The 26,669-nt window shown below is 39.3% G+C and overlaps 1 protein-coding gene across 8 annotated transcripts in view; it reads left to right on the top strand.

The window, feature by feature from the left end:
- The window catches only part of prkag2a (protein kinase, AMP-activated, gamma 2 non-catalytic subunit a), a 129,303-nt gene extending 102,706 nt beyond the window's left edge, over window positions 1-26,597 (top strand). For 6 of the 8 annotated variants that reach the window (XM_015354692.2, XM_015354694.2, XM_015354695.2 and 3 more), the window contains 10 exons: window positions 6,283-6,364; window positions 10,805-10,863; window positions 13,823-13,868; window positions 14,597-14,651; window positions 16,143-16,269; window positions 20,497-20,662; window positions 21,983-22,020; window positions 22,511-22,657; window positions 23,198-23,291; window positions 25,237-26,597. In XM_015354692.2, the coding sequence (XP_015210178.1) occupies window positions 6,283-6,364; window positions 10,805-10,863; window positions 13,823-13,868; window positions 14,597-14,651; window positions 16,143-16,269; window positions 20,497-20,662; window positions 21,983-22,020; window positions 22,511-22,657; window positions 23,198-23,291; window positions 25,237-25,268 (846 nt within the window). In that variant the 3' untranslated portion in view covers window positions 25,269-26,597. Of the gene's footprint in view, window positions 1-6,282; window positions 6,365-10,804; window positions 10,864-13,822; window positions 13,869-14,596; window positions 14,652-16,142; window positions 16,270-20,496; window positions 20,663-21,982; window positions 22,021-22,510; window positions 22,658-23,197; window positions 23,387-25,236 lie in introns of all 8 variants that reach the window. The other 2 variants (XR_001479230.2, XM_015354693.2) reach the window with 2 other exon arrangements.
- The last annotated feature ends 72 nt before the right edge of the window (window positions 26,598-26,669 follow it).

The raw sequence follows: 26,669 nt of genomic DNA, 5'->3' as shown, positions 1-26,669 counted from the left end.
TCTCGACTATCTGTCCCCGAATCCTTCCAAGGTTGTGCTGCTTACTAACAAGGGTTGGATGGCTGAATGTCTCAGGGCCCCATCTTCAAACGTACAATGGAGACATTTCTGCAGAAAATAACTTAACAGTTGGGTTTTTATTTCAGTTTTTCAGCGTCGACATACAATCGTGGTCTGTGATGCGGAGGCGAACTGTGCGATGGTGCTGAAAAGATGTGTTCACGCTGGTCGCTGGCGAGCCGATTGCAAGTTCCTTTTGAGTTTTCTGCCGTGGAGAAAATGTTGCGAGTACCTGACATCCACACACAGTTTACTGCATTAGTGTGAGACACGTCTCATGTTGCTTGCACTCACCCCAAGTCAAACAACGTATTAAAAGGAGATGCAAAAGCGATAACAGGAAAAAGAGGAAGCTATGGGAAAAGAAGTAGTAGTTTACTCTGCCACAACAAGCTTCTTAAAGCTTTTACAAATATTAACAACTGACAGGCTGCTGTAGGGACTTGTCCCTTTCTTAATCAGCATCCAGTTCCGCTCCCTATATGCCTGGGTTAGGTGAGGAGCACCACCATCATGGGTCACCTTCTCCTGTCATTGGAGAATATGTTGAATAGACCTTCCTAACTGTTTCAACGGCGAATGTGGAAAAATTTCTCAGACCCAATATGTCCACACGGGTACTCACAGTACTTGGAATGCGATTGTCCTATATTCAAGGCACAGTCTTCTGAATGATTTTGAAAGAAATCTTGACACGGTCGTCCTTAGCTGCCGAGGAAATTATGGCAGCAGTGTTTAGAAGGAGAGAAAGGGACCTCCGCAAAGCCACGGTGCCCTCTTGTGGTCTGGAGGGGAAGTGGGCTCCCTGTCCATTTCAATACAGTGGCTTCTACCCATCCATCCTTAATTCACAATATTTGCTTAAACCAATATTTTGAGGGAAACTTTGGTTAATTGGTACAGTATGTCATTGTCGGTTGCACATGTGTACAGAGGAGTGAATGTGCTCCTTAAGTGTCCCTTTTAAAGTCCACCATGGATGGTAACAAGGGGAGGAGCGAGACAGAAATAAATTGCAGATTCCCAGGCCAAGAACAGCAGAGAATGAGGGGAAGCAGCCCATTTTCAAGGGGAGAAATAATATCTTTATTGAGTCTTTGGCTGGTGTCTGTAGTATCTGTTACATTGGATCCAAGTTTACCTCTTGGCAGGGAGACTCGTGGCATGAGGGACAGGAAAACCCATTCATTCATGCAGAGATGCTTTGTCAATGGCGAGGCACTGCTTTGTGACGTGTTTTGCACGTAAGAGGTTCATCTGAGGATCGGTCTATCCAAATTGGTTCAAGTTCATATTGTAACATTAATTCCCATCAGCCATAAATGCTCATTCACAGTCATTTTCAGATGATGTAACATGACATCAAGCCAAAGTCATGTTTAGTACAGTAGGGTCTTGACATTTGGAAGGGGTTACCTTCACATAATGTACTGAAGTACAGTTTATACTGTAGTAAGTATGGCTAAAATATACAAGTAACCCACTCTTAAGATTATAGTACTTATGCTTTGATTTTAATTCAAATAACATTGATCAACCAAAAGAAACGAGTAATCACAAACTTATAGTAATCAGCTCACTGAGAGCTGCTGACACAAAACCTGGAGTGTTCGTCACAATATAAAAACAAGATCACATTGAGATGCGAGTGCTGGGTAGTCCATACTTGGGCAGGGGGCAGGGAGAGACTCGCTCACCAGCTAGATTCGTCTCTCGAATCCTAGTCTGTTGAGCGGCCAATTTGAAAGTTGTGCTTAATAATCTTTGGCTCAGCTTCATCCCAGTCTCCTCCTCCTCTTCCACCCGAGACCCTGTCGACCCGAACAAATCACAAAGAAGTGAATTTGTGAAGTTTTTCATTCAAAGTTTGGACAAACTGTTCAGGAGTATGTTTCTGTGCTCAGATTTTCTCAGTTCACCTTTTAACACTAATGGTAAAAACCATTTAAAATCAACAACTCAGGAACAGGAAATGCTGAAATAAGTGTCTGATTTGGTCACATGTATACGTGTCTGCGGTTAGATTTACTAGTTTGATCCAAACTGTTATCTGCTATCCTCTCTTCCTTTAAGCCTTCTAGATCCATTTCCGCTATTCAGCAATTACTTGGTGTGACTCGAGCACCAGCAAAAATTGTCATTAAAGTTGCAACCTAATTATAAAACGCAGTGTGCCACAGACGTTTTGCCTTTATTTAATGTATGTTTTTTTTTTGTATTGAAGCAAATAATTATCCAGTGTTCTGATCGCTTTGCATTCAGGGGGGAATTGATTGTGGTGTGTTGACAAGCCAGCAGATGAAAATATCACAGACCATTACAAGGCACAAAACTGTGTAATGCATTTTTAACTGTGTCAGCCGTCAGGTATAAAGACTTCTTTCACACTTTGAAAAGTATTATTAGGTAATGTCTAAAATGTTAAAAGACTGCACAACTGCTGGAAAGATGTATTTAACTTGCTGTACTGCTGGTTTCTAACTGCCAACAACTGCTTGAATTCACATCTATGCAAAAAAGTGGATTTGACTTAAGAGAATGCTTTTATATGTACGAAAAGGGCCTCAGCGTTTTCCCAGTTACCCAGTTAATGTTCAGTGATAAGCGATGCAGTAATTCTGTCTTGAATGTACCGATTATTCTGTTGTGTAAACATGAAGTAGGCTTTTCAAACGTTTGCGCAAATCATTTTTCCAGTCAGTATTCTTATTGAATTGGATTGTTTTTGTCTTTCTCCACGGCCCTTAGTCAAACGACGTTTGACATTCAAGACATCTTTTTTTTTTTTTTTTTTTTAGCTGCAAGGCCCGTGTTGTGTAGCTCTTGCTGAATATTTTATAGGTTTGGCTTGAACGCCATTCCTCCTGCTCTTTATCTTTATCTCCCGCCTTCGCTTTCTGGTTGCTTCTCTGTGTTTGAAGGAGCAGGCGGATTGTGTAACTGATCTCTCATTCCTCCCAGTGCTTCATGGCAGCTCAGTGGTGGCCAAGCAAGTGCTTCTTTAAAACTCGCTATTGATCTGTTTCTGGAACAAAAGCCAGTTATCAGCTCGTTCAGTGCCATCGAGGAGAATTAAACTTTTATAGCGTCTTAAAATGAAGCTTTTAAATCTTCAAAAAATACAGTACTGCAAATGAAATAGTGTGTTCTCTGGTACATATAGTCGGTTCTCAGTGCTGGGCTTTTTTTAAAGGCCCATAAACTTGCTTCCTTTAACTGATTCAGCAAAAACAGCAGTCTTTGAGCAATGGGAAAGACAATCCTTCAAGACAAATGGACTGTGGACTTTTAGATGAGATCATTCGGGTTCATTCACCACATCGTGACTCAGTCCTCGTCCGGGATGCAGTAACTCAAAGTTTGCTGTTAGCTTCCAAAAAGAGAAAATGGGGCTTAGATGTTTCCGTGGGAGGACAGTTATTTGCATTTCGTCTCATCTGCAGAGAAGTCATCGCGGTTGATTTTAGGATTCTCGGAATATGAACACAGTTTGTCTATGAAATTTTATCTTCATTATATAATCATAACGTCAGGATTCCAGACTAGAAATATTACCTGGGAGCCACTGGATCCTGCAATGAAACATTTAGGAGCAGATGACTTTTTTTAGTCGCCAAATTACAGCATCAAAATAGTTCGTCTGCAATGCACCCAATAAACTCAGTACATGCGGTGTCGTTATCATACGTCTTTCCGTTCTTTTTCATTAGCAAGATTTGGGAGGCATATTTTGTGAACGGCAATTCCTCGTTTGCAATCATGTTGGCCGGATTAAATTTCATTTTCAGTTCTTTAAAGCCTTTCTCGGCTGTTTTTTCACGGGTTTGAGAGACAGCCCGGGCTGAAGGTGTCTGCCTTGCGACACACTAAGCAATTACACAATCAACGAGCTTCAGTCAGTACGCTTCCGATTCTCTCTCCATGTTTTTTTTTTAAATGATTCGTCCGTTTGGAAAAACTCGGTTTTCCCTGCAACTTCCGACCGGCTTTAGAACAAAAGTCGCAATACTGTACATCATTTGTCTGACTTTATCATGTCTAAGCCGGGCAAATTCCTGAAGCCACGAAGTTCTGAAATGCCGTTCAGACCTGTTGACGGATTTATCAAACTGTTTAAAAGAAGGCTGTAATGTTACGCTTTGCCATTGTTAGCGGATCAGCAGCGTGTGGAAAGTAGCCTGTGTTCCACTGCGCAACTTAGCTTGCTACCTTTTGATCAACAGACACTGCAGTGTGCTGTGATGAAGGGACGTGCACTCCAAAGATGTAATTAAGTAATGCCACATCACCAGATCAAATTTGACCACATATCGACACAAAATAAAGTTTTGGGGTCTGTCGCTAATGGAGACTTAGGTTTTAAGTTATTGTCGCAAAGTCTTTTTTTTGTCGCAAATTTTAGTCTTATTTGCGACCATTTCAGTCGCAGTCTGGAGCTCTGTAACGTGCTTCAGAAACAGACCTGGCAGTGTTGACAGTTGGCTCTTTTCCTGTCTTGCCCTGCTAGCCGTGCACTAACCCTTAATACAAACAGCCTCACCGGTTGCAGAGAAAGCTGTATGATACACACGGACAGCTCTTTACAGTGCAATGGTAGGCATAAATACAACCCAGTCTCCTACACAACCATACACGTGCAACAGTGAAAATACGTATGTTAAAATTAGGCGTATTGGCTTTTACCTGTTTCTGCTTCATAATTTAATGGCAACAGTAATTCACGTGCATCGTTCCAGATTGGTGATGTAAGTTGACTATTCAGTTGCACTGAACTTTAACACAAAGAGCCCTATCTGAAGTGCAAAACTTTTGAACGACCGGGCCATAAAATGTGTTTTTGCTGAGTAAGGAAGCAAAGAGATGGATCACAGTGGACTCAACAGCAAAGTGAATGTCTAATGAGGCCTCTTTTGTTGGCCAATGGATGTTGCATATTGTTTTTATTAAAATTAAATATAATTTCATTTGATTAAGCTGAAGGGACCAAACAGGCTGCTTAGCCCCACCTTGTAGGAGGTATTTTATCATTTGCAACAGTGCCAATATAAAAAATCAGTACAACTAGTGTTGTGGGCTTTTTCTCACTGTGTGTATAGTCTATAAAGTAAAAAAAATGCCTGCAGTGCTTTACCCTCTTAATTTGTGTCCACAAAAGTTTACTATGGAAATCTGGGGTTGGAAAGTTAAACCAAACTCTCGAGAATTGTTCAAATGGCAGGAAAAATAATTGGGGAAACAAGAAAAACCCCAGCTTAGCGATTTGTATAGTAGTATAGTTCACAGAATGGCAAGGGAGATCATAGCCAGTTCCACCCATCCTCTCAATTCTCAATTCGTAATGCTCCCATCAGGGACATGGTACAGGGTCCCAGATTCAAATAAAAACATCTGTAAGAAGTCCTTTGTCCCCTGTGCAATAAAGCTGTTCAATGAATGTATGTAAATGTAGTCCTCCCGCTATTTATTTATGTATAATGTACATGAAATCACAACAGCAGTCCTTTGTGCTTTTATGCGTCTCGTTATGTTTTGCTTGTGTGTTTTGTACTTTTATGGGAGAAGCCCAAGACAGATTTTCACGGTCATGGACTATAAGATATCAATCAAAAAAGGCTCTTGCTGCAGAGTCTCCTCTGTCTCCGATCGTTGCCAGTTCTGATCCCTGGTGGCCAGCTGCAGCTGTCTGTCGAGTGGCAGGGCCTTTGCCAGGAAGGTAGCTGGGTAATGTGAGACTGTAGATGAGGTGGCAGGGACTGCGTCCCAGCAGATAGTTGGCAATTGGGAGAGAAGGAGCAAAAGCATCAGGTGAAAATGTATGCAACTATGGACGCTTTGAATGGTGTTAGATCAAGACTAGGCCCACAGCCCCTTTAAAGCAGTGTCTATTTAGGAGTGCAGCTGTTTGTTGTAGTAACAGAAGACAAACGAGGATGAAGAGGGAAAACTAGGTAATAAGTGAAAGAGGATAGATACAGCTGAATTTTTGGCTGCATTTTAAAAGCTCCTAGATTCGTTCATTGGTCTCAATTAAGAAGTATATTGACTCTTAAAAGTTGTCACACGTAAGAATGTGACAAGGTCATTTCAGATGAACGTATCAAAGTCAGAAAAATCATCGTGTTGAGTTTTCTGAAACTTACAAGTGGTTAGAAATTGTCCAGAATTATGAACCGTTTGCAATTCATAGAGCTGCAATAGTGAGTTGGCATTTTGTTTCCTCAGGTTAAGAAGGCTTTCTTCGCCTTGGTTGCAAATGGCGTCCGCGCAGCCCCATTGTGGGAAACAAAAAAACAGAGCTTTGTGGGTAAGTAGAGCTGTGCTTCTTCAAGTGCTGGCATTGCTGACCTTTTACTTCAGTATTCCCATTTAAGAAAAAAACATCAAATACACATTTTAAAAGTAAGCAAAAAATCCATACACATTGATTTATGGATCCACTTGCTTTTAAAAGTAATAACTCTGATGGATTGATCTGTTCAGGGTGTAGTTCCTCCTTGTGCCCTTGTGCTTCTAGGATATGGGTCAAGGCAAGCCAGAAACTCTTAGAAATCAACTCTGTTGTACTGTATATGCTTATTTTTCACAGTTAAGGAGAGAGATCTAAAAAAGATTCTGCTTTTAAACATCTCGAACCTTGACATCTTTTCGATCATGTGCACCTGCTTCAAAAGTCTTCCTGATAACTAAATTTAATGTGAATTTGTTGTAGTTCTACCTGCTAAACAAATTGTTCAGTATGCTGCCTTCAGAGCGTTTCTGCTGTATGTAAAAGCTGTTAATTCTATTCAGCAGCACATGAAAATGTGAAGAAAAGCCAGTGATTTCATCAGTCCAAACAGTATCATGTTCCTTCTTTCCATATTCTAGGGTATGTAATATGAGCTCATTAACGTAGTGTGACGTAAATATTTTATACCTCATAAACATCCTGAGAAGCAGTAACCAATGGCTGATGAGCAAAACGAACCTTCAGGCTGCTAATTTGGTCTGTCAGCCCACTTTGTAGTCCAGGCTTGGCAGCCAATTTTGAGTTTTTAGCCCTTACATATACACGAGGTATTAAGTTAAGGAAAGATTTTAGTGAAAAATGCTGGATTTGTTTACATCTTCTATGATAAACCCAAAGTGAAGACTTTAAAGAGGTTGGCACATTAAAATAAGCTGAAATCAGAATGCCCCTTATAGACAGAGATAAAATATGATGCCGGCATGCAGTAATAGGATTGTCCATAGCCAAGACTGGTCTGAAATGACAAAAAAAGGAAATAACATTAAAAGAAGGTCAAAGTCATTTCATACATTCGCAAACACACCGCAGTGAGCGAATTCTCATGGGCTGCCGTGACCAAATGGAAAGGTTTCTGAAAATAGCACATTGAGCTGAATCTTTAGCTGTCAAGATACATTAGAAAAGTTTGCTTTGATGGGAAATTCGGTCAGCGCCAGTCTTCATGCATCCTACATAACTAGTTCGACTGCCGCTGCACATCCAGGCTGTGAAGCCCAGAATAGCAGTAATGTAATTAATATACAGTGTGAAAAGAAAAGCACATGGTGTCATCTGCGTAATTCAGGTGGTAGTGTTGATTACAGAAGTGGAGAACAACTTTGTTTTAAATTAATTAATTTCTTTATGCAGTCACTGCATGACACCTAGTTCTTCTCTGGCTGTTTCACATGCCCATGCCCACTGACATTTAGTAAGGAACACAGCCTGAAAACAAACACGCATGCAAGAGATCGTAACTGCTTTTTGTCTTTTCAAACCACTTTTCTTCCTGAAGGTTTGTTATTCAGAACTGAATAAAATGTTATATTTAAATGTAGTGTACAGTACCTCTGCACAGTGCTACCACATCGTCAAAGCCATACAGTTAGCCATTAACAGTATTCACTGTATGGTGCTTTCAGACACTTCCACAAAGGCATATTTTATATAGTGCAGGAGCAGTTTGAGCATCACATGTTTATAGTAGGCTACAACTGTGGTTAAGAAAAACTTTTAAATGCTGGTTGACATTTTCTCGAGAGACTTGTGACAAGATTTTATTTGGTAGGGAGAAACCAGAAAATAACTTTTTTTTTATTGGCTTTGTGCCTATAATCTACAAAAATAAAACCGCCAAGCACTGTGTGCAAAGATGAGGTCTTTTGGAGAGAACTTCTCCTGTGAAGGCAGCAGTCTCCTCAGTCTATAACACCCTTTCTCATTTTCACTTTCCGGGTTTCAGCCGAATGCATCGAACAGAGAAGAACATAGTTCTGCTTCATCACAAGCTTTCTGTAGCTTTTGTGTAAAATTGCTGCTTATGTGTGTTTGTAGAAGAACGCACATTTCCATGTCTTTCTCAGTGCTACTGCAGGTCTCTGGGAAGTAAACCCATGAGACCACAGAGAGGAATCGTGGCATAGCCCAGTGAAGGTTTGAGATTAGTTTAATTGTAACAAAAAAGGCTCCTTCTGGAGAACACTGACAGAAAACACACACAGGGTCTATTCTCCCAAAACCCCAAATTACAACAGTGTTACAGAGGGTTTCATATTCAGAGTCCAACCCTGTTTAACCTACAGTATGTATTGCCATGAATGGCTGTTCATGAGTGACCATTTCCCTTATGGATAAGTGGCTATTCCTGAGATGTCAAATTTAACAGCGGGTGTCTGTTTAAAATTCCCTCAGTCCAGGTCAGGAGTCCAGGTCTGATTTCTACACTGTGTACAGTGATGTTTTGAAAACCAAAAAGTATAAGTAAATAGCTGTGAAGATTTAGGTGGTGCAAAAAAAAACTTTAGTTGAAAATGGGAAGATTGTTTTAACAGGTTTGTTTTTTTTCTAGTTAATAAGAAAGAATATTGACCCCCTGTAGATACTGTACACATACCTATCAGCTGATTGTGAGCTGTGCCTCCTGTCATTTGTTTGGTAGTGGAGGAACGTAATTTGTAATTTTTATTTTTGCATTTTGTTTTGCATATTTGTCTAGTTCTTTCAGTATGTCTCAAACTTAAGGGGTCTGTTAGTAAATCTTAGTAGACTTCCGTGTGAAGGGGTGCGTTGGTGGAGGTCATCCCTGGTCAATTATTAATCGCGGTGCCCGTCAGCATTTTAATGAACATCTGTCAATAAGCAGCCAGCAATTTCACTTGACTTGCTGAAAATAGAAAGCAAAACGATAACAAGCTGTTAGTGAGAAATGTATAAACAGTTTTTTTTTTACTCCTGTAGGTTACAGTTTAAACTCTTAAGATGCTGGGTTAAGGTGATCGTGGTATTGGACTATCACTATAAAGATTCTGGATGTGCCCTGGGATTTACATTGAACAGAAAGAGGATTTCTGATGGGTACTGGGTAGTATCTGGTTTTAGGTATATCTTTCAAAATAAGGCTAGGTCCAGCACATTCTATTTTGCCTACAGAAAGGCAAGTTAAAACTGCTGAGCAGTGCATTGGTATGCTTGGATGCATTGGTATTCTTTTTTTATCACATTTTGCAATAACCTTCTCATCAAGCATGTCTGTGATTCCTAGTACGCATTTGTCCACTTTACCTGGATACCATAAAGATGTGCCTAGTATTTACTCTCTAAACATATGTTAATTCATTTTCTTCCCCCTGTCTGTTTCCTGGGAATCTCGTTCCCAGAGCTGAGCTGGCTTTCCATTGCTGTTGGGTATCTAGGGCAGCGTCATGGTGACAGATATAAACACTCCTCCTGTGTGAACTGGAATCCAGAATGGATGGGCTGTTGAAAAAGGCATCATAAAAATAAACATCTAATTGAAAACGTGGTTCAAAAAGTCATGTCTTGTACTCCAATTGTAGGAGAAGCTGGGTGGTTATTTTGTGTTAAACCAGGTGCCCTATTTTTGAAGCAAATTAATCCAGAACTGCAGCTAAACTTGGAAGATGTGTTGGCATCTTTTGCACAAGCCAGTAGTACATTTGCAAAGTCTTTCATCAATGTACTTTTCAGGAACTTATCACTTGTGAGCAAAACCGCGCATCATCATCAGTTTCTTAAAATTCGTATCTGTAGCTTTATGCGTGGTAAGCAAAGCAAGTCTTTTGCTTTCTCGTGATACCTGGGCTTTTAACAAAATCAAACTCAACCAGTGGGAGGCAACATTAATGTCCAGTGATGAAGTACATTGTTTTTGTTGCTGTGAAGGGGTGTGTTTCTTTTGGAATTGACCAGGTTAGTCACTCGGAGCAATTTACGATTTTGTGGTTGACCGCAAGTGCAAAAAAAAAGCTATATTTACTTCAATGATTATACTTTCAAAATATTTCAAAAGTTAGTCACAAGGATGACATTTTCCATAACTGGTAGCATTCTATTTAAAGTAAATAGATGGGCAAGATTTAAGATTTCAGGTTTTATTGATATACTCCCTTTTATGCAGTTTTGTATGACACGTTGTTAGCTTTGGGTAAAACAATTGTTTTACAGACTGTAAATATTAGAAAAGGCATTGTTTACTTTTGCCTCTATACAGTGTGTTTCAGCTGTAGAATTGGAGTGCAGGAGTTGTATTGTAGATGTATGCTAGAGCTTTGTTGTGCCTTGATGAACACCAAATTCTCGGTTTTAATTTGAGAATACCATTTTGCTGTCTTGGCAGTATGTTTTGGTTTATCTAGTGGAAAACATCATGCATTATATTTAAAATGCCCCCATTATTTTACTTTACTGTATTTTTGCTTTTTCTACATTCATTTTCTGATATTTTCTTTGTTTTAGGAATGTTAACAATCACAGACTTCATCAATATACTGCACCGGTACTACAAATCTCCAATGGTAAGTTTGTGTGGTTTGATCATTTAGGATATTGCTGATTAAAAAAAAGTAATGTGCTGTGATATCGACGGTAAATCACCATTCTGTAGTTGGGACATTATGGCTTATCAATACATGTTTTAAAGAAACTGGTTTAGAAATTGGTGTGGAAAACGTTATTGTGCAGTTTTTGTTTCATTTGATATGATTTAAAAGCTTCCTTAAAGTTCTGTCTAATTTTAACTTCTGAATGCTTTAGATAAGCCATTCTAATTAAAGTTCAATTATGTTGTTTTTTTGGGGGAAATAAACCCAAATTATAGCTTGACATTATAATTTGTGCTGTATAAATGGCACTGCATTGTACAAAACAGGTCTGACTAGATGATGTTTATTGGCCTTTGCTGTATTTAATTTTGTTTTGTGCAGCTCTTCTTCCACTTGATATAGCTTTGACTGTGGCCAGTGACATTGAGGCACGAGGTTTGACTTCCTGTTACTGTCCATTGGCAGTTTATCAATTGAGTCTTTGCACAAAAGTACAAAGCCTGTTTCTTAGAGTTTTACTGTGACCTGCAAGTTGGGTGAGCATAGAGTTTGGCTACAGTTAGTTTGAGAACTGTCCAGGTGCTGAATCAGCACCTCACTCTTATTGGATTGCCTGTTGAAGAGTGCATCACCTGAGTAATGTGTGTTAGAACTGGGAAGGATAATTGAGCACACACAAGGCTGCTCAGTTCAATTTTGGTCCCTCTTATTCTGGCTTGGCTACAGTATGTTCAAGCTTTTGTTGCCTGTCTCCAACCCATCACTGTATTACGTGTTGTCATGTTTTATGATTTAAAAAGCGCTTTAAATATTTCATTGTTGCTGTCTCGAGTAATAAAGATGAGTCCTTTTGTATCAGCTGTACTTGGGCGGCCACTGAAAATTCTTCCCACGTGTGCCTTGAAAACTTTCTCCATTCTGTTTATGACTCACCGTTTTTGCTTGGCTTATTGTAAAAAAGTGTAAGGTTCAAGTTCTTTTTTTTGATGCTTTTGTTGGATTCAAGGATACATTTAACTTCTTTTTTTTTTGTTCAGTGCATGCAGATTCTCTTCAGCTCAGTTTATGAATGTGAGGTGTGCTTTATGGGCAAGCCTGAAAATGGTTAATCTTATTTATTTTTAAGATCAAATTGTGTGTGTTGCTCAAATCCTTTTCCAGATTGCTTCACAGATGGGACAGTTCTGAAGCTCTCAGTTTACATATCGCCACTTATTATCCCACAAACAGTGCCAAAAAAACCCTCAACAGTGTGGCACATAACAGAAGCTAGACCTCTAAAATACATTTTTCTCCCTTCTTTCCTCCTCCAAATTATCCAAAACCTCAGCAACTTATAACTGTGTCCCTTTGTTCTTTATCTGGCAAATTGTTTTTTTCAGCACTTGTGTGGACCTCCAGTCTTTCTGGGATTAAATATTACTTACTGTACTTTCTCTCATTAACATTCCTTAGTCTTGTTTGGACAGCAGCTTCTATGCTGTTTTTCTTCTTTCCCCAGCCTGTTACTCTGTTCAGTCACGTTGTATGCACCATTTTATCTGTTAGATAGAAAGGCCAAGAAATTTGCCTCTGTAAGTTAATAAAAATCAATACCCTTATTTCAAAAATAGATGTCTAACGTAGTTCATAGTGTCTTCACTTAGGTCTGTGACTGTAAATTTATTTTGAGGTATGAAGGTCTAATTTGCAAAATTAGATTCCATGCCAGTGAGAATTACCATGGCAAGCTGAAAATAGCTGGAAATCCTCTACATTTATGCACAGTTCATGACTGTGAAACCGTTGTTTCTTAGAAATGTATTTGTTCTTAAGGAGGCTCCATTTTCAGCAATCCATTTTATAAATCAGAATTGAAGACTGATGTCTGCTTTTCCTGAACCTCCTTTCTTATAACCACTGTCATATTTGTGTTTGTGATTAGTATTGATTTTTTCCTGATTAGATTTTTTTTCCTGAAACAGTATACTGTACAGTATGTACTGTATACCATTTATCTTAAGTGCTTGGAGCTTTAATGCAGTCATTATTAAAACTCTTTAGCTGTGACATAATAGTCCTATTGTATTGTTTTTAACTGGGTGATCTCTTTTGTGGTTACGTAATAGTCTTCAAGTCTTTTCCTGTACAGTATGTTTCACTTTGTTCCATTCGTATGTAACTTGTGATAGTGTTCACCTAGAGTAGGTGCTTTGTTGAAATAAAAATAAATATTGAGACATATGCAAGGAATAAAATAGATATCTGGTTTTTGCTGTGTAAGCTGAAATGTCCAAAATATTTCTGCTTAAAATGAAAACAGAGCACAGTACGTGTTTGTTAGCCACTGAGCGAAAATGCTGTTTCTGCATGTTGGGAGCTTTTGAAAAGAGATCTGAATGGAAGCTGGCCTCAGAAGCTCATCCAGCAAGAGGCACAGTAACCTTTTTCTAGAAATCTTTAATTAGCTGCAGGCACCCCCTTCCTTGACTGTAATGAAATTAGATTTAATTTATAGAAGACTATTCCTCAAATAGGAGCTGATTGTGTTGGAGGCCTGGCATACAGTACTAACACTGGTGACAACTATGACTTGTCATAATCTGCTTCCATAGGTCCGCAGGTGACATGACAGATGATGAGAGATTTAAAGTGCCTTCATCACTGTCACCAGAAAAGGCTGTTTCTCTTCCTCAGAATAGGTTTATCTGGGCAGACCTTACAATCCATGAATGCATGTGTCTTGCGTGCACCATTAAGAGGTGCTGTTACGCTTCATAAACCCAACAAAGAATACAGAGTACAGAAGGGATGAAAGATAATGGCCAAAATAAAGAGGCAAAAGCTGTTGCAGAATGAGTCTAACTTGGATAAACTGGTGTGAATCTTAGAAGAGCCCAACTGTTTTTCATCAAGAGAAAACATGACTGGGCTCTTGTCTGTCTGGTTTCAGGTACAAATCTATGAGCTGGAAGAACACAAGATTGAAACATGGAGAGGTAAGAACGTCTCATGTTGTTTTGGCAGTAGTGTTTTATGTCTTAATAAGAATGCTTTTATATTTTTCCTCTTGACTGGCACTTGGTACCGTTGTTTTTTTCTGTTATATTGCGAACAACTTTGTCTCAAACTACAGATTTTGTTATTTTTTAAAATTGATAAAATATTTGCTTTTCAACTCTGTTACAATAGTCTTGTATTTATAGTGTTATGATGTGCTACCCCATGAGTACGATTATCAATATTCTTCACTCCTTTGTGAAGAATGGTATGAACAGGAAAATGAAAGAAATAAAACGTTAACAGCAGTAAGTAGTTTTACAGAAATGTACTAAAGGTATCAAAATTAATTAAGAGTCTGTCAATATAGTTTTTTATATACTGCAACGGTTAAATTAACCTTATACTGTACATAGCACTGCTGAATTACTTATCAATGTGTACAATGATCAAATGATTAAATGGTTAATGAATTGCACAAATTAAGTGAAAGCTACCATACAACTGTCCTTCGTAATACATCTGATATTTTAGCCAAATTAGGTGGGTGTGTGATGTACAGAAACACTTGGACCGAAATCCTTTGCCACAAACACAATTTTTATTGGATACTGAAAGATCACAAAGGATCTGACCCAAAACCAGACACAGTCATGAATGTGTGCTGTATACAGTATGACTTTGTCACTTCTTTCTTTTTCAAACTATTTTAATTTTCTCTCCTTAGAACTCTATCTCCAAGAAACATTTAAGCCTTTAGTAAACATATCACCCGATGCGAGGTAAGTTACTCTAGTTAGGTTCAAGTTCAATATTTTATGATCATGAGAACTAGTTGCGTTGAATTTGAATTTGGTTTGGTGAGCTCTTTTACAATTTTACAACTCTTTTACAATTTGGAAGACATGCAACATAAAGCCATAATTAACGGCATCCAACCCGAACATCTTTACTTACATTATCATCCTAAACACACACCAGTTATGAGATAACACTGAGCCCTGCAGAACGTGCAAAATCAAAGTGCTGAGTTCGTGTCTCATTAGTTAACTTAGTGAGAGTGGAAGATGCACCTCTTCATCTACAGATGGTTTCTGTAATTAAAGATTTACTGTTTCACAAGAAACAGTACCTTGACCAAAGCATTGCAGAAAAGACATAAGTTTCCAATGGTTGAAAATTTGAGAAAATAAGTGTTGTCTGCATATTTACATTAATAACAATTGCTAAGTGATTTTTCATTTTTAATTATTAATCTTCTTCTCAAATTTGTAGTTTTAATAATTATTTCCAGATATATTCAGCAATAAACTATGCTTAAAGATCTGTATTTTTCTTCATTATTTCACGGGTTTTGTCATGGCATTATTTTGTTGGGGTACCTTTTAAAGTTATATAATAAACATTTTACTTGGTATATTGTACAGTCTTCCAAATGTTTTTCTGCCAGACAAGGGACGTTTTTAAATCTGCTTCAGTTTTCTGTCTCTGATCCTTTGTAATGTATCAGAACGTGATAGATTGTGGTTTTAGCAGTTTTTTGCCTTATATTTAGGTCTCTCTCCAGACATTCTGTCTCTCCAAAGTCATTTATAAATTTCTCCTCCCGAGAGAATATTTTTTGCGAGGAACTTGCAATTTTTTTTAATTGAAGTCAAGCTTGCGTATTGCCCGCGGTCTTTAAGGACTTTGTCATCTAAAGTTAGCAAAAAGTAAAACATTTTTTGTTTTCCTTGTCTCAGTTAATATAAGGAACCCGTTTTCAAATGAATACGGCTTTGGTTTTTAAAAAAAATAATAAACTCCAGGTGTAAAGAATCACTGCAGTCTTCTGTCTTGTGGAAGTACAGATTTGAGTCCCCCATGGTGATTGAAGTAATATCTGCTGCAATCCTTGCTTGAAAATGCTGAAGGATGAAAACGATATTGATCCCAGAGTGACCTCATGGACTGGACTCTTCTAAATCATGCAGTTACCTTTGCTAGGTCCCATTCTACATGAAGCATTAATCCTAATGCAGGCAGTAATTATTGTGTACTGTGCATGGGCTTCATTAATTCTGATATTAGATGGGAAAGGAAAAGGCTGGTTTTACAGCTGGACCTTGAGCAGGTCTCCCCCTCCAGTCCAGATAGTGTTGGTGAAGAAAATAATTGTTACAGCCAAACACTAAAGCATCTCTTAACTGGAACCAAAAATGTCTGTGTAGAGATCACGAAGTACAGTAAAAATTCTGTTTACTTACTGATTTTTTTTTCCCCCTCGTTTGCAGCCTATTTGATGCGGTATATTCACTGATCAAAAACAAAATCCATCGGTTACCCGTCATCGACCCCGTCAGCGGGAATGCACTTTATATCCTCACTCACAAGAGGATCCTCAAGTTCTTGCAACTTTTTGTAAGTGACAAATTTTAATCCTTATTAGTGCACAGAAAAGAGAAATCGAAGTGTTGCGTGTGTATCTGTCGATGCAGCTGTGAAAGTTCACATGGCACATTGGCACATAGTTCCTTTGCAGGTGGATGTGACCAACTCCGATGCAACAAGAGTGTAAGAGACTTGAATTTCTTGAAATAAACCTGACTGCATGCCAGCATTATACAGCATGTAGTATTGCTTTCTTAAATGGTGGATGCTGCGCATTGGTGGTGGTGGAGGGGAGTCCCCATTACCTGTAAAGCGCTTTGAGTGGAGTGTCCAGAAAAGTGCTAGCAATTATGATGAATTATTATTAAATGTATTTCATAATCAGTTGAGTCAAATTACTCTCCATCTACATCTATTTTAAATGTTGATCAAAATTGGCAACACTTTGCAAACCTCAGTTTCTTTGCACTTCCTGCTGCAGTTTGTGAGAGGTAATTGGACCAACTTTTAATCACCCGTCAAGGTAAATGAGGAATGACCGCTTCTTCTGCTGCTTGCCTTTGTTAGGATTGGAAACTCGTTTGCGAGAGCAGTGCACACTTGTGCCTGCCTTATGCTTGAATTTGCATGCAGCAGTACACTGTCACACTATATAGCAAATTTAGTGATAGAAAAGAGATCAACGAGATTTTTTTTCCTGAAGCAGAAGAAAAGATAAGAGATTGAGCTTACAGCAGCTCCTTCGTGGTAGTCCTATATTGGAAGAACTGCTAATTAAGAAATGTTTAAGAAAGAGTTTAAAAAAATTTTTTTTTTTAGTCCTACATTTTTAAAATGATAGGTTTATAAGACTTGTAGTCTGAAAAATTAGTATGGTGGTCTCATACTCTTCTCCCCTATCTTTATTTTATTGCCAGTGCACCCAATAAACCTTGTTTATTGTGAATGCTGTGCAATCAGGTGTCAGGAATTCAGAAAGCTGTTTTATGTTTCCCTTGAGACGTCTGTGGATGCTGTGCTGTCATCTAGGAACTCCTTTCAAAAACTACAGCTACAACTGCAAAAACTACAGTAGATGAGAAAGGAAAGAATACCCTTCCTTAGATATTCAAGCAGTTGTATAACTTCACACATGCACGGTTAGTCTTCATAGTATCAAGAGTATTGTTAGATTCCAGTGTGTGTCCTTTTGCCCTCCCCCAAGTACAGCCACACCGAACCATTCAGTGGACTGGGGCTTTTACTGTTTGACAGGGCATCTCTCTGGCTGCCATTTTGCTGGGCATCGTCTGTTCTTAAGCTTTTCAGTCAGAATTCCATTTCCCTTATTTGCTAACCTGACACATTGGTACAGTAAGTGTGATTTTCAGACTTGTTCTCTGTACTGCCTCTGTGTGGAGAAGAGCTGTAATTGAATTTAAAAAAAATACGGCAGACCTTTTCGGAATTCTGAAGTTGGAAACCTTATCGCATTTCCTGCCTGTAATGCAGACACGCCAGGGTTCAGGGTAGAGCCCTGAGGATTTAAGTGCTTTATGACGTCATATTCCGAGGAAAACCTAACTGCATGCAGTCAATCTTGTGTGAATTCCCCTCTTATTTGTTGAGTGACTGAAGTACTCTGGAAACGTGGATGTGCTGTAGGGTTCTTCTCAGCCTCTCCTCAGCCGAGACCTGTGTTCTCCATCTGATTGCGCTTTTAATTCCTTTTTCCGTGGGTTTGTTACCACGGAAGCCAGTGTAAAGGAGGAGTTAACGGCCTCTCCATTAAAGAGGGAGAGTGGGGCTTGACAGGCTGAACTGTCTGAGGACACTGAAAGCGGATTTGTGTAATCTATCTCCGGGCTCTCCACTTTCTCCATCCACTCCCCCCCTTCCCTGCCAGTGATCTGTACAAGCCCTCCCCAGCATGGGATTAACAAGCTGCTGAGGCCACTGCAATTGCAGCCGCCGTCAGATAAGCATCACTGCAGTGCTTGCCAGTACAACCTAATGAAGTCATTAAGACGTTATCGTTATCTGGTACAAATATTGTGGAGCACTTTGCCATCCATGGAGCTGCTGTGCTCATTAGAATCTTAGAAGCATTTGCAGCAGAGACACCTTCATAAACTAGGATCCTTGCTACAATGCCTTGCATTTTCTTTTGTTCTTTATTTTCTTATCAGAGTAACATTTGCTGTTGTACTGATCATCATAACACATTGACTTACAAAAAATAAATCTTTATATATATATAAAGTGGTTTTAGAGGATGTCATTTATTAGCAATTAGTTTAATATGAGACAGTTGCCCAGATTTCCTTTGCTTTTTTTAGTGGTGAAAGTATTATCTTTTTTTAAATAGGCATACAGATTTGTTTAAGAAGGAGTTTGACAGTATTTATAGTAACATTACATTGTACGTATACGTTGGAGGTACAGTATAGTATGACATCGGTAGCTGGGGTCTATTTCAGCTTTTCCTTCAGCTGAGTTCTTAGTAATTAGAATAAATACAGTAGCCCAATTAACTGGATTAATTTAATCCTTTCCTACACAAAGTATACTTTCAAAGAAGTTCTTTATAAACCATGTCTTGAATTAACAGCATCCTTTTTCTGAAAAGGAAAAACCATCTAAAAACCACTTTTTAAAGAAAATTAGCAATTGAGAGACAACTGCAGGCCTCCTGGAATAGCGTTTGATACCTCTGAGTTAGAATGATGTTGTTGTGAAACTGCAGCTCGTTCTGTCATCTTTTGATAGCGTCATTTAACTCTGCTCATCTATTGTATGTTGCAGAGCAGCCCAGTCATGCTTCTGCTGCACTTATCCCTTGTGGATTTTTAGTGCTGTGAACAACACTTGGCAAAACCTTATCCACCTTATACAATACCCATTATATTGATGGGACACCTGGTAAAATCTAACTTTTTATAATCCATAGAGAATGCATAATTTCATTATTATATAACGTTTAGTAGCATTAATTTAAAATCAAGAGGATTGCTGTAGACTACAAAAATTAATTTGAAGTATTGATTTAGAGCAGCTGTATATTACTCCAGCTATAATTCTTTTGCCATTTAAGCAGTTAGTTTTGTGTAATGTAGTTAAAATAGCTTGCTCCATTGCCTGTAATTGGACGTCCAGTGTGCTCTACTCAAAGACTGCCACAGGGACTGGGAGGGGAGCCAGTATCTGCTTGGACACGGGACACAAGGGTCCCAGACACTGCTCGGCTGACTCCCCACCAGCCGGCCTGTCGCCTTTCCACTCCAAATTGCTTCCTTTTTCCCCTACCAGGAATTCAAGTGGTAGAGCAGTTTGTCTTGTCTCGTATGGAGTTTCTGCTCCATATTGTTGAGAACAGCCTACCTAGTGCACAACGTTGAATGTTACAAAAAGCAGTCGAACTTTAAAAAATACAAGAGGAGGCTTTCGGTATTAGTAATGAATGGATTCAGAGGCAGTTACCTCATTAGTAGCAAGATTATCGCCTTGCTGCCTGATCTGAATGGATTGGAAGCTCATCAAGGTTCTGATTGGTTCTTGGACAGGACACCTCCCAAAAAAAAAACATGTTGCTGTTGTTGTAAGAGACGTTGGTGGACAGTTGATCATCACTCTTTCCTCTGGGCCAGAGTTTCCATACCAACCCCCCAGAATAGTGACGGGACATTATGCTGTAAGATGTTTTGCCCTTTGAATGAAAGGTTTTAACCTGTTGACAGGTTCTTAAACTGGTCATTAAAGGTTCTGTGACACCATTGTTGAAAGTAACGGGTGTTAACCCCAATGTCATGGCTGAATTCCACTCTCTCACCTGCCTTAAGTTCCCCCATAATTTATTTTGTGAGGTAGTTTCTCACTTCTGTCTGCCCCTCATCCCCTGTGTAGTGAGGCTTCTGGCGCAGAATGACTGCCGCCCATCACCAGGGGGGTGGTGACTGAAGTAGTCACATCCTGAAGGTGAAGCTCTTTGAGATTCTTTCCACTCTAACAAGGCAACAAGTCATATACGGTCATTACATTTCTGTGACTTCTATGTGCTTCCAAAACCCAAATGTGCTTATCAATATGAAAATGGAAAGCAAACCATTTCCGGTCATTTGAACTTGCACGACAGCTAGCCCATATTGTATCCTATTTTAACAGGCAAGAGGTACTGTACGCTGGTTCATATTTTCAGATAGCTGCTGCATATTGCATAGAGTTCTGTTCCACTTTTTATCACTAGACTTTGTTTTTTCCTCTACCTTGTTGTTCGCCCAGGTATCTGAAATGCCAAAGCCAGCCTTCATGAAGCAGACCCTTGAAGAGCTGGGGATTGGAACCTACAACAATATTGCCTTCATTCACCCAGACACTCCGATCATTAAAGCACTGAATATATTTGTTGACAGGAGAGTGTCTGCGTTACCTGTAGTGGATGAATCTGGTATGTGCGATTCCAGTACTAACGGATTGTTAAATCTGGGTTTCTGACAGTAAACATGCAATGGAAATGATGTAATAACCAGCCCTTTAGAGTTGACTATAATGTGCTATCAGGCAGCACCTAGTGCATTTTGTTTTCTGGATCATCTCTTTTGTCTTTCTGTAGTCAAAGAAGTTCTTGTTTATTTAATTATCTAACTTAATTATATACATGACAATTGGAAGTAGGAGGTTTTTTGCTGCTTAAATGTTATGCCAATAGTTGATGAATGTGGCATCAATGCATGAAAAACTGTAAGAATGTGTAAATTGTTATTCACAATACTATGCCATCAGTGTTATAAATATTTTTTGGTGAATAATGTTAATTAGGGAAGTGCTCCCTTTGTGTAGTCCTAACACACACACAACACATAGAATTAGTGAAATCTACTGAAATACTGGCAGCGCACCCGGTTCTTAATGGCCAGTTTCAAAGTTCAGCAAGATCCGTTTTTTTTAATTAAAACCAGCTGGCCTTCTTGAACCCAAAACAACTAGACTAGAAGGTCTTTTAATCCACAAACAAAAAAACACGTTTAAGTCTTGGTTCTCTCCGGTTTGCTTTTATGTCTTGAAAGAGCCAGAGCTCAGCTTTGAATAATTTATGACTGTGCAGTAATCCTGAAATGTACGTCACGTGCAGTAGCACTACTGAGACGCAGTAGATGACTCTCAGACATTTCTGCCGTGTTCTGAAAAGTGGCCCTTGAGAGTGGTCGGTGTGACTCTGGCTGTACAGTAGCTGCTCTCTCCAGATAATGTTTTTCTTTATCTTTAGATTTCTAAATAAGCCAACATGTCTGCATTAACATTGTTTACCCAAGTAAGGCAGGTTACACAAACAAAACAGGAGGCCGAGACGTCTGTCCTATTGTTCAGTGATTCCTTCTTCTTGCCTGACGTTTCAGCTAATGCACTATGAAATTACTAGTCCTTTTTGTCTATGTCATTTTACAAAGACTTTCCAAGCAATGTTTGCTTGACTAATGAACCAGAAGGTGAGAAGATTTGCAGTGTGAATAGGCCCGTCAAGGCTCACTTCAGGCCTGTATAAGAGAACAGTTTCTATGTTAAATATGACAAAAAAACAATCAAATGGAACAAGAAATCTCCCAGAAAATGAATAGTAGGAAACTTCTAAACCAAGTGAAATATGAATGAAAAAAAAGTATTCTGTTAATATGTACTATATATACAAGATCGATGTGATTGTTTTAGCACTTCCATTCACATTGAATAGATATTAAAATCCTTATGTTCTTTTTTTTATCTGTTTCAGGAAAGGTTGTAGATATTTATTCCAAATTTGATGTCATAGTAAGTGCTTTTCATTGGTTTTCTTCTTTTTGGTTTCTTCTGTAATGTAGCACTCCGGGATATACTGTGCGTTTTCCACATACAGTATTGCTCCTCAGAAAGCACATCATTCGAAAGCACCGAGGACTAGAACAAATTCTGTCGTTTCTTTTAATATTTTCTTTTAGAAAAGATCTAGTACGTTTGTGCTGAAACCCACATAAGCAGACAAAACAGAAACAAAGCATTTCCTTACATTCGAGCCCTCAGCCCCTTAAAAAATGAGAGCCTGATGAAGTCTTTTACAAAGAACACTTTCCAGTTTTGAGATACTCTTTGAATAATGTTCTAAAGTGTACACCAAAACAGAAATTTGTGTGGAACTAGGATAACATGAGAGGATCGGCTCATTATTCAATTACTTTGAGTTTTATATATAAGCCCAAGACTAATGACTAAAGCCTAATGACCAAGACTAATGCTTTTTTTTGCTTTCATTCAACTACTGTAGAACCTTGCTGCTGAAAAGACATATAACAACCTAGATATCACCGTGACCCAAGCCCTGCGGCACCGTTCGCAGTATTTTGAAGGCGTTATGAAATGCAACAGGTTAGAAACACTGGAAACCATAGTGGACAGGATAGTCAAAGCTGAGGTAAGTTCACCTTACAAACTACTGCGCACGAAAACGTCACGCCTGCTTTCCTTTATTCAGTTTATTTTTTTCTTGCGTATTTACTGCAGCACCAGGGGAGGGTGACCTGGACCCTAGGTCATTAAATAAGCTGCTGGAGATTTAACAAATATTTCTACACAATACCTAATGTGATGTAATAAACAGTATTCTGTGCCTATATGAAAGAGAATGGGTGCTCATATGTCCTTTTGTAGACGTTTACCCTTTTTTTTGTAGAACAAAATGAGTGACTTTTTTTTTAAATGCTAAAAATTGTGCAGTTTACTGTGTGAGGAAATATCAGTTTCTTTGTACAGTATATACATGGGACAGCCTTACTGTAATATTTCCTCTCTGGTTGTGGTTAAGGTCATCAAATGTATCTTTATTTGCTAACCTGACATACTGTAACTTGATAAATTGTCAAGGGTGATTCAGACTGGGAGAAGTGCAGCTCGTGTTGTTAAGAAATAATTTCCTTGACGTTCTGATGCCTGTTTTACTCTGTTCTCTCTGTAGGTCCATCGGTTAGTGGTGGTTGACGAGAATGCCAGTATTGTGGGCATCGTCTCCCTGTCGGACATTTTGCAGGCCCTGGTGCTCACACCAGCAGGTATAGACGCACAACATTCCTAACTCCCTGGAAACTGACCTCTCACCCCTTCCCACAAGCCCTCAGGTAGGGTGCAGCACAGCACGTTGGACCTGGTGAGCTTGCTGCACTGCTGGTGACTGAGAGCACGACGCCGGGCTGGCCAGAGCGCTGTGCCGTGATTGACTTGTTTTTCACAGGAATGGTTTGCCACTAAAACGTTCTCATCAAAGGGAGAGGGGGGGAAAAAACCGTAGTCATAGCAGGATATGCTGGTGTGAGGAAATATCAGTTTCTTTTCAGGATGGAATTCGAATAGGACCGTGAGAGCACAACCTTGCGCGTTTTTTTAGATAAATGTGCCGAAACTGCTTGTTAGGATATGCTGCTCTCAGTTTCACAGAGATCCAGCAGCTCTTCTGAGGTCACTTGGCTCCACATTCAGTAATGTACAAAGACACAAATGTTGTCCTCCCTTTCCATCAGCTGCAGAATGAGGCTTTGAAGCCTCTACATTAGGCACTCCTCCAGCAGCTGTGGAGGTATTACGTGGATGTGGATCTTGATGCAGTCTGTTAGTGCTGAGCCCTGCTCTTCCTTTCTCTCAGTTCTTTGTGCACCGCTGCCCTCTTGAAGTTATTCACTGCCAGTTCCTTTGTTATATAGTAGGTCACCCCCTTGTATCTCAGTTGCAGGAAGCATGCTGTTTGTGCTTGTGTGCAAGAGAAATTAACCGTGAATGACTAAAGCAACTGTCCAGAACCTAATCTTCATTCTGTGTTTTAATACATTGTAATATACATATAAGGAGGTTTATTTTTGTCCTCCACCACAAAAATTGTACTGCATAATGTAGGGTGTTATGCTTCTCTATATAGCTGGAAATACAGTATATGAGAATCATAAAGTTCCACTAAAAAGGCTTAACGTCCTCTTGTAGTTATATTACGAAGGTAGGAGATAAACACACAAAGAGTAAAGACGTATTTAGCATTTACAGACAATAGAAAACGCTAAGCACAGAGAGACGCAAGAGAAACTGCCCTTTTATGCTACTGTTGATTTTGAATCTGAAAAGAACCACTGCAAGGCTTAACGACTGCCATGACAGACAGAAAGTAGCAAATGAGCACAGCCTCTTTTTTTGTTAAGGAAAAGCTCCTTTTCACAAGCACTGCCCAGTGCTGGAGTTCAAATGAAGAAAGCTACCTTTCTTAGCTACCTGCTTTATGGACATCAGCGGTGCTGAAATGATAGCATGGCAAATGCACATTTGTATTTGCTCGTGTAGCATCGCATTTTCATCTCACAAGAAAGCTGACATTGAGGATGTGGGTGCCCTTGACTTGTGCCCCACTGACCACTCTCTTGTGCTCCACTGGTCATTCTCACTGACCACGTTACCCCGCTGTGAGCTGTGAGCTGTGAGCTGTGAGCTGTGAGCTGTGAGCTGTGAGCTGTGAGCTGTGAGCTGTGAGCTGTGAGCTGTGAGCTGTGAGCTGTGAGCTGTGAGCTGTGAGCTGTGAGCTGTGAGCTGTGAGCTGTGAGCTGTGAGCTGTGAGCTGTGAGCTGTGAGCTGTGAGCTGTGAGCTGTGAGCTGTGAGCTGGGGTAACGTGGCATCAGAGACCCGTGAACAGGGACGTGCGGTCCGAAGTTAGCGAGAGGAATGGGACCGATTCCCACAGTCTGCTGCAAAGCCGAAGCATGAGTCACGGATGTACAGTTTTTGTGGCTTCAAGCAGCGCTTCCAACACTATTAGCCTGTAACTCTCACTGCAGATCTGCTATCGATGGCAAAGGGTAATCAGCAGAAAGTTTGTTTCTTACCTGTTGTGTGCCTTTTCAATCAAATGTCGGCACACCTGCCACAAATTAAGGTAAAGGCTCTCTGAGCCGCTGAGACATCTCGATTTTACTACGGCAAAAAAAAAAGGAGAATAATGTGTTGCTTTGTTTCCAACGCAGGTGCCAAAAGTAAGGAGAGCGAGACGGAATGACTGCTGTATTGTTTCGAAGCTGCTTTTTCGAGAACTTGAATGCTGTCGTTATTTGGTCCTGGCTGTGGCCTGATGAAGAGACAAGTACTGCTGGGCCTGGGGTTCTGTTCTATGGGGATGTCCTGAGAAGTGTGGGGACGGAGGAAGTGATGGGCGACCTGCGAAGGTGTTGATGGGAATGTGCCGCCATGGGGGTGGTTTTTAGGGCAGAACGGCCCCTTGTCATTTTAAAAGGGAATTCTAATGTTCGTAACCTTGCTAATGTAAACTTGAAACTTGACCTCCGGATTTCATTGTTCATATTCCAAATACTTGGGAAGAAATTGACCCTCCTTTCTGAATTTTTTTTTCCACGTTGGCCGACTTAAGAACAATCACCAGGTTTTATTTATGATGAAACATTTTCAGTCTCTCTAGCATGCTTTCTGGTGTATTTGTCACAGCTCTCGTGCTTGTGTTGGGTCATTCACTGCAGCGCTTGAGCTAAATGGCTTTTAGTTAACTAATGGAAGAACTAAAGTTAGTTTATTTTGATTCCCCGCAACGTTATCCCTGTGATGTGAGGCAGGTTTGTTGCATTTTTGTGTCATTAGTGCCTTATGTTTTTGCCCCATTATGTGACAGGTGTCACCCATCACTGGCTGCTATTGAAGAGAATGTTAAAATGATACTAAATTGAATGTGAAAGTCTTTAAAAACCAAAACAAGGCAATTGCTCATCACTAACTTGTCAGAAAAACAATTTTGTAGTTCAATTGAAATCTAAGGTGGTTTTTTTAAAGAATCAAAGTTAATTTCGGTATCTTTGTGAATGTTTTGAACTATGCTGTAAAGATAGTGTTGAAAGCTTTATTTATTTTCCTTTTTAATAGTGATTTTTGATTTTCAAAATAATATGGGTTGTGGACAGCAACTGTCACACCCTATGCATTAAATATGTTGAGTATGACTATTAAAAACAATGCAAAAAGCCTATCAAAACGCCCACAACATTTATGTTCTCCAGTTTCCTAGGAGCATGCAATGGAAAAGAACTTTGTGTATGTATTGTATTGTAAATAATAAAGTCAATATTGAGGAAACTAAGTGCCAGAGAAAGGTATATTTTTCTGTGTATGAAATGTAAAATCTTGTTGTTTGTATGATTGCAGTTTTTCATTTTTTTTGTAACTTTTGTGGCATATATTGTTCATACAGTTGCAAAGGAGGGGGAAGTTTTATTCATGAAAATGCACATTAAAGGCATGAAAATGACACTAATGGTAATACATATTGTAGATTTTTTTTTATTTTGCTGATTGAAAAAATAAACCATGCTACTGAATCTTTTCTCATGTCTCAGTGTATAATTCTCTTTTTTTTATGAATTGCTTTCTATCATGGATGACGAACATCGCCTGG

Source organism: Lepisosteus oculatus, chromosome 6 (genome assembly GCF_040954835.1).
Source record: "Lepisosteus oculatus isolate fLepOcu1 chromosome 6, fLepOcu1.hap2, whole genome shotgun sequence".
Classification (NCBI taxonomy): domain Eukaryota; kingdom Metazoa; phylum Chordata; class Actinopteri; order Semionotiformes; family Lepisosteidae; genus Lepisosteus; species Lepisosteus oculatus.
The sequence above is the reverse complement of the archived record's forward strand: the minus strand, read 5'-3'. Positions and strand labels throughout refer to the sequence as shown.